Raw genomic sequence first — 8,295 nt, 5'->3', positions numbered from 1 at the left:
CTTACGTTTCTGTTCTCCCCTTGTCTGCTAGCTATAGCTTGCCTCGCGCTCCGCGGTTCCTCTTCCCGCTGACCGCCCCGCTCTCTGCTCTGATTGGACAGATGAATCAGTTCATCTAACATGAAACAAGATTGACACAATCCACCATCTAGTGGTAGCCTGATGGCAACAACGCGGTTTAACACAACAGCTTCTCGGTTTCTAACTACATTTTTGGTTCTTTTTAAAACTCAGAAAAGGTTTTATTTATTTTACCTTGCTGACAAAGGTAATAAAAACCTTTTCTGTGTTTTAAAAAGAACCAAAAATGCAGTTAGAAACCAGACACAGCAGGAACACACCAAAAAGCTTCTCCATTTGTTTTTAACACTTTAGCTATTTAAGCCACGTTAGATTTTGGGTTATTTTAACATTTCAAACCATGTTTAAGATAATTGTTTATCTTCTTATCAACATTTACTCAACTCCAACATTTTACAACACATCAGTTCTAAGCTTCCACAATGAAAGTACTCTAGAAAACATTTGATTATTTTAATTTAATATTATAAACTTGTTTTATTAATACATTTTTATTGTCACCTACCAAACAATGAATTAAACATGCAAACATTTAAAGAAGAAAAATGCCTTGAGATGTCTGTTTTAACACATTTTTATTCAACTAATCAGACCTTATTTATGAAGCACTTTTCATTCAACTTGGTGTAACACAAAGTGGTTCACAGCCAGAAAATAAATCAAAATCATCAAAACATGCTTCATAATAAAGGGCTAAACAGTGGGGAGTGTATTATTACAGAAAACACAGAAATTCAGGAAGTCCAGCTTAAATAATGAAATTAAATAAATAAATTAAATTAATAGTAATAATAATAATTATTATTACTATTATTATTATTATTATTATTATTAAATAAATAATTAATAAATTAAATAAATACCGTAAATCCTCTAATACAGGCCCGGGCCTGTATTTGACTCAAGCTCATCAAGCTCCAGGCCTTTATTGGAAGGAGGGCCAGAATTAGAGGCAGGCCTCAATTTCTATTGGAACAAAATGAACTAATGGTTCGCTGGAGTTTTTGACAATTAAAATTGCGCCCACATTGTCAAAGTTAAACATTTCTTTTAACAACGGTAGTTTCTGCTTCAGCCCTCTCCCCCCCTCCCCCCCTCCCCCTGCGCAGCGGCCGCAAACTCACTGATGCGCCTGCAGCCTCTCGGAGTTCCTGCTGCTCTAAACATTAAAATAATTATTTCATTTTCTGTTCCTCACTTCTGATTACCGTCAATGGTGTCTGTTGCAACCACCAGGTACAAAAACTAACTTGTTTTTATTTGACTATTTTTCTGTCCTGCCTGTTTATTATCTTCCTGCATCTCCTCTCAATCCTAAAGAAAAACTGCTACCAGGGTTCATATATATTCACCTTATGAGTTACCTTTGAACTGCAGTTCTAAAAGATCTACCGACCGCAAAAACAGCGGAGTGCTCGCTGCTTGCCGGCCACATCAGTTAGGTGCGTCACCGAGGACAAAACAGGTGATGTGCCCCGATCCACGGCAGCGAAAAGCATCAGGCACAAATAGAAGAATAAAAGACAGAAAACATAAAAGGAAATGAGCCAACATGAATGATCGCGTGTTAAATTAGTTTTTGAGGTGGCAACACCTGATTTGATAATGTTACTGTGGCCGTGCTCAGGAAGCAGATGTCTGGAGCACGTCAACAATCAGAGCTTTGCATGCGCAAGCTGGTTAAGGTTAGGATGGGGTGAGGGGAATGTTAAATTGCAAGAGGGTAAAGGTCACAATTTGGTTAAATATCCGTTTTACGGCGGGTATCGGTACCGACGCTCTGGCACAGCGCATCGCCTCCCGAAGCACAGGAGCTTGTCACCTGCTGACAGCAGGCTGCTGTCTTTTCCGTGGACTGCATCTTGCTGGTCATTATCACGTGACAGCGACTAGTCGATGACGGGCATAAAAAGTCACTATAGAGCAGTGAAGTCGACTAGTGACTAGTTCATACAACCCCTGCTACTGCTCCCCAGAGTGTTCTGCAGCATAATCAGCACGTTCTCCTTGAACTTGATATCAAATTTTCGCCTCCTCTTCGTCCCCGCACGGTTAAATTTACCCTCGCGGTCTATCACTGGCAAATCAAAAGTAAGACGGATGACACAACCGCCCCCCGTACTTGCTTGTTACCACATTCCACCCGGCCATAATAAAAAAATGGCCATCATTCACCTCCCCCGACTCGACACCGGCCAAAATGTGATACCCGGCAGTTAATTAAATCCAGGCTAATATTAGAGGATTTACGGTATATTAAATAAGGAAATTTGATGCTCCGAATCATCCTCCACATCTTCACTGATCGGATTTCTACGTGTTCTGATCCGCTTTGGCCTCCTGATGGCCGCTTTGGGTCCTCCTCTGATGCTCCCATGGCCCTGTCCCCAGAACAAAGAGCATATCTTCTGTTTGGAGGTAAAACAGAAATATTCAGCATGCCCGAATGTGTGGAGATATGTGTTGTTCTGATTTGACCTCTGTGTGACTTTAAGGTTCCTTATTAGGTTGTGTTTCAGCCAATCAGACACAAGATCAGGGGTCTCATTTATCAAACATTGCGTAGAATCCTTACTAAAACCGTACTTATGCTCAGCAAAAAAAAAAAAAGTACTCATGCCAAGTAGGTTTGTGATCTATCAAACATGGAGTACACACAGCTGCACACAATCTCCGCTTCATGAATCAGAAAATATCTAGAAAGTTTCTCAGCTGCTTTTTAGTCACATCCCGCCCTCACCACGCCCACTTACTGCCATAAATAGTCAATGCAAAGTGCCTTGTGGATCTCATGCATATACATAAGCCGGCTGTTACAGCGCTCCACCAATGACATGGCGACCGTAGATCAAGGCAGATCAAGGAAGCGCAATTTCACAGAAGCAGAATTCGAGGCACTTGTGGGTGAGGTGGAGAAATGAAAGGAAGTGCTTTTGCAAAACAAATAATCAAAATCCACGGAGTGGCACAGCGTTGCTGAAGCCGTCAATGTTGTGAGTTCTTCAGAGAGATCTGTGGCGGATACAAAAAAATGATCCAATCGGGATTCGCTCACCAGACTCCCAGGTGAAAGTCACGCTCGCTAACCAGTCACCCAAACGGAGATCTACCTTGTCCAAGTAGCCAGGGCGCATTATCAATTGGGTCACAGTGACAGAACACACACTGTCACAGACACATGACATTCTGACTCAATCTGTCCCCCTGCTGATTTTCTGCATTCCCTATTCTGTGCTTCAGGCTGTGTGTGCGTGCGTGTGTGTGTGTGTGTGTGTGTGTGTGAGTGTGTGCGCGCGTGTGTGCATGTGGGGGTCTTGTTCTGTGTAAAACGAAGCAGTACATGTAATAATGCTGCAGGATTTCATAATTTTATCCTTCTCAGCAGCAGCACTGCAGGTGCTCTCCATGTCCAAAATGTGTGTAAGCCAAGTCCTTAGTCAACTTAAAGTTGCGCACATTTTTCCACTAAGTTTTCTTTCATAAATCCCAAAGTTTACGTGGAAAGTTGCTTACGCAGTTTTTCGACCCCCTTTTGTGCGTAAGCAAGCTTGATAAATGAGGCCCCGGATCTTTAATTATAAGTCCTCCAGATGGAACTTTGTATCTGCAAAACCAGCAGAGAAAGTGGAAAAAATCTCACTGATACACGAGGAAAACAGGAAACATGGAGTCGAGTCAAGAAAACTCTAAGAAAATCAAGTCAGAATAAACAGGAACGTTAGAATTAGGTGTTAAAAATACACTCTAGAACATTCTGTCTGAACTGTCACGAGCAGAAAACACAAATATTAGTGAAACTTTGAAGGAAATTTGTTTTATTTCTAAAACTTAAAATCAACTCTAATTTGTTATTTGACTAAATTATCTTCATTCATTCTGAAGACCAAATAAACCAGTTTAAAGGGAGAACATGTTTCCTGTTAAATCGATTCTTGTTAGATAACCTCACCTGCTGCTTACATGTTGTCCACCTGTTGCTCAAGGTCAAGGTCAAGGTCACTTTTATTTCTAAAGCACACTTATTATTGCTTCCGCAAACCAAAGTGCTGTACAACACAGAAGATAAAATCGCAAGAAAGTATAACTAAAAACCATAAAACCATAAAAAAATTTAAGTTAGGAAAAAACAGCATTTCATCACACAATTATAAGATCAATACAAATGAGAAAGAATGACAATGACAAAATAAAATCATCCTACATAAAAGCCAGGTTGAATAAATGAGTTTTACGCAAGGCCTTAAAGACATCCAGATTTTGTGAGGTCCTGATATGCAGAAGAAGACTGTTCCAGAGTGTAGGACCAGCCACAGAAAAAGCCCTATCTCCTCTCGTGTTTAGGAGAGCCTTTGGAACTGACAATAAAAACTGTGAGCCCGACCGCAAATTCCCGGCAGGAGTGTAGGGTGTCAATAAATCATCTATATAAGGATGGGCCAGACCATAAAGACATTTATAAACAAAACGCAACAATTGAAACTGAAACGTGTAATGCACTGGCAGCCAGTGAAGGGAAGCAAGCACTGGAGAGATGTGATCATGCTTCCTTGTACCTGGGGCGGGCTGCTGCATTTTGAACCAGTTGCAAGCGGTTTAAGGAGGAATGCCCTAATCCATTGTACAGGGAATTGCAGTAATCTAGTCGACAGGAGACGAAGAGATGAATAACATGTTCAAAGACAGTTTCCGGCAAATAGCACTTAACCTTTGCAAGTTGCCTCAAGTGATAAAAACCAGACTGGACCACTGCACTTATCCGTCTGTCCAATTTAAACGAACCATCCATTAAAAAAACAGGTTTTTCACATATGGCTTTACAAAATCCGAAAGGGAACCAAGTGGGCTCACCGCACCCTTTAACAGGTCTCCACTGCCAAAAACTAAAATCTCTGTCTTCAGGTCTTTCAATTCCATAAAATTAACTGACATCCATTGCTTCAAATCAGCTAAGCAGGCCATTAAGGAAACAGCTGAATCCGGGATGAGTGGGAGATATATCTGAAGGTCATCAGCAAAGCTATGAAAAGTCTGACGACGATAGAGGACAACGGTAAAATACACAGTGAGTAAAGTGTTGGCCCTAAAATGGAACCTTGTGGAACACCACACGTCACAGGTGCTGGTGGTGATGTAAAAGTTTCCAAGTTCACAGAAAAGGACCTGTCCTGTAGATAAGACTGAAATCAATCAAGCACCGTGCCCCTTATACCAACACAAGACTCTAATCGAGACAACAGAATATCATGGTCAATGGTGTCAAAAGCAGCAGATAAGTCTAGCAGCATTAAAGCAGCTGAGTTGTCAGAATCAGTGATCATAAATAAGTCATTCACCACTCGTAGAAGTGCACTTTCAGTGCTATGCTATACTTTAAACTCCGACTGAAATTTGTCTGAAATGTGATGTATGGACAGATAATCCTGTGGCTGTGCATGAACAACTCTCTCCAGAACTTTTGATAAGAAACTAAGTTTGGAAATAGGTCTGTAATTAGATAGGCAAGTTGCATCCAGGCTTGGCTTCTTTAAAAGGGGATTCACTATAGCCTGTTTAAAACACAGCGGAACACACCCTGAGAGAAGAGAACAGTTCATTAGTCTGTGCACAGCTGAAGCAACACTGTCAAAGGCCTGCTTAAACATACAAGGTGGAATAACATCAAGTGGACAGACTGAAGGTTTTAAACGATGGACAAGATGTGATAACTCCTCTAAGGAGACAGGTCGAAAGTGACACCAAGATGTTAAACAATCTGGATAAGAACTTGGATCTAAGATAGAGGATGTTAAAATGGAAGATCTAATCTGTGATATCTTTCTGACAAAAAAAAGACAAAAAGCGGTCACATAATTTTTGACAAGGTATACAACTACTTCCAATGCTGGGGTTCACAATACAGTTAAAAGCACTAAACAAAACCTGCGGTCTGTGATTGGTGGAAACAAGATTGCACATGAACTCAGATTTAGCCTGTTTCACACAGTTCTGATAAACAGTCAGGCAGTCTCACTGTGCAAGTAGAGACACATGTAGCTTGTCCTTCTTCCACTTCCTTCCAGCACACCTGCACTCCCGTCTACAGGCATGTGTGGTTTCATTCAGCCATGGTTCCAGATTTTTTTTATTATCCTACTGCACAGCTTTCAGGAGAGCCACATTATCAAGGATGTTTAAGCAAGTAGAACTAAAAAAATCATCTAAGTCGTTGACAGAAGTTGAGTCCATAAAATCAACAGCTGAGAATTCAGCAGAAAAATCAGAGACAGTCACGTCATTAAAAAATCTTCTCTGTCATTGCATTGCAGCTCTCTCCACTGGGCTGTGTAATTCCAGTGTAAAATTGACTGGAAAATGGTCAGAAATACCCTGATCGACAATGTTTGTAATGTTTACACCTAAACCATGCGACAAAACTAAATCCAGCGTATGACCTTTTTCATGAGTTGGACCAGTAACCCACTGAACTAGGTCTTTAAAAACTCCTTAACAAAGGGTTTGGCCTCACAACATAAATGAATATTAAAATCGCCAACAATCAAAAACATATCATACTCGAGAGCGACTCCGGCTACAAAGTCAGAGAACTCTCTAATAAAGTTATTGTTCATTTTGGGAGGGCGGTAGATAAGGGCACAAAGCACTCTCGGAGGCAGCCCAAGCTCACCAGTGGTCCACCTGCTGCTCACCAGTGGTCCACCTGCTGCTCACCTGTTGTCCACCTGCTGCTCACCTGTTGTCCACCTGTTGCTCACCAGTGGTCCACCTGCTGCTTACCTGTTGTCCACCTGCTGCTCACTGGTGGTCCACCTGCTGCTCACCTGTTGTCCACCTGTTGCTCACCTGTTGTTTACCTGTTGCTCACCAGTGGTCCACCTGCTGCTTACCTGTTGTCCACCTGCTGCTTACCTGTTGCTCACCTGTTGTCCACCTGCAGCTCACCTGTTGTCCACCTGCTGCTCACTGGTGGTCCACCTGCTGCTCACCTGTTGTCCACCTGCTGCTCACCTGTTGCTCACCTGTTGTCCACCTGCTGCTTACCTGTTGCTCACCTGTTGTCCACCTGCAGCTCACCAGTGGTCCACCTGCTGCTCACCTGTTGTCCACCTGCTGCTCACCTGTTGTCCACCTGTTGCTCACCATTGGTCCACCTGCTGCTTACCTGTTGTCCACCTGCTGCTCACTGGTGGTCCACCTGCTGCTCACCTGTTGTCCACCTGCTGCTCACCTGTTGTCCACCTGCTGCTTACCTGTTGTCCACTTGCTGCTTACCTGTTGCTCACCTGTTGTCCACCTGCTGCTTACCTGTTGTCCACCTGCTGCTTACCTGTTGTCCACCTGCTGCTCACTGGTGGTCCACCTGCTGCTCACCTGTTGTCCACCTGTTGCTCACCAGTGGTCCACCTGCTGCTTACCTGTTGTCCACTTGCTGCTTACCTGTTGCTCACCTGTTGTCCACCTGCTGCTTACCTGTTGTCCACCTGCTGCTCACTGGTGGTCCACCTGCTGCTCACCGGTGGTCCACCTGCTGCTCACCTGTTGTCCACCTGCTGCTCACCTGTTGTCCACCTGCTGCTCACCAGTGGTCCACCTGCTGCTTACCTGTTGTCCACCTGCTGCTCACCAGTGGTCCACCTGCTGCTTACCTGTTGTCCACCTGCTGCTCACCAGTGGGCCACCTGTTGCTCGATGATAAAACTCTTTAAACAGCTTAAAACAGATTTCACCTGTTTCAGCTTTAATAACGTCTCCATCAGACCCGAGTTGAGTTTAGATCCTGTTTTTTTTTTTTGTGTGGAGACACCAGTTTGGTACATAACAATCAGGGTTCGTGTTGATGGTTCTGACCCAGTTTCGGCCGACAGAACCACTGGAGCAAACCGAAGCCCTTCCTGCTCCTGGTGACCTTGGACTGGGGTAATTCATTTAAAAGCCTCTAAATCCTCTCATCGTTAATGGAGCTCTGAGCGCTTCTCTGATTGTTTCTGTCACCAAAAATAAAAATATTTCATAACTTAATAATAATGTCCAAAAGGTGGCCACAGGGCCATTTGTGGCCCTTGAAGCATGTTTATGTGGCCCCCACATAACGGGCCTATTTTGAGGAGAAGTTAAAAGTCACATAAAATAAATGTAGCATGCTTTACCCTGAGGAATATTAACCTGATGATTTTGGCTTCATTTTTAAAAGTCTGAACAGCCAGAAACTACAGAACG

The 8,295-nt window shown here is 43.1% G+C and overlaps 1 protein-coding gene across 1 annotated transcript; it reads left to right on the top strand.

The window, feature by feature from the left end:
* The first annotated feature begins 6,593 nt into the window (after nt 1-6,593).
* On the top strand, nt 6,594-7,784 carry LOC139061934 (keratin-associated protein 10-5). Its single transcript, XM_070541873.1, has one exon. It carries the CDS (start codon nt 6,594-6,596, stop codon nt 7,782-7,784), a length of 1,191 nt encoding a protein of 396 aa, XP_070397974.1.
* Nucleotides 7,785-8,295: the final 511 nt, after the last annotated feature.

This window comes from Nothobranchius furzeri, chromosome 11, assembly GCF_043380555.1.
Source record: "Nothobranchius furzeri strain GRZ-AD chromosome 11, NfurGRZ-RIMD1, whole genome shotgun sequence".
Lineage (NCBI taxonomy): Eukaryota > Metazoa > Chordata > Actinopteri > Cyprinodontiformes > Nothobranchiidae > Nothobranchius > Nothobranchius furzeri.
The sequence above is the reverse complement of the archived record's forward strand: the minus strand, read 5'-3'. Positions and strand labels throughout refer to the sequence as shown.

What these genes read in the sequence shown, in the direction of transcription:
- LOC139061934 (XM_070541873.1), top strand. Translation starts at nt 6,594, where the DNA reads ATGAATATTAAAATCGCCAACAATCAAAAACATATCATACTCGAGAGC.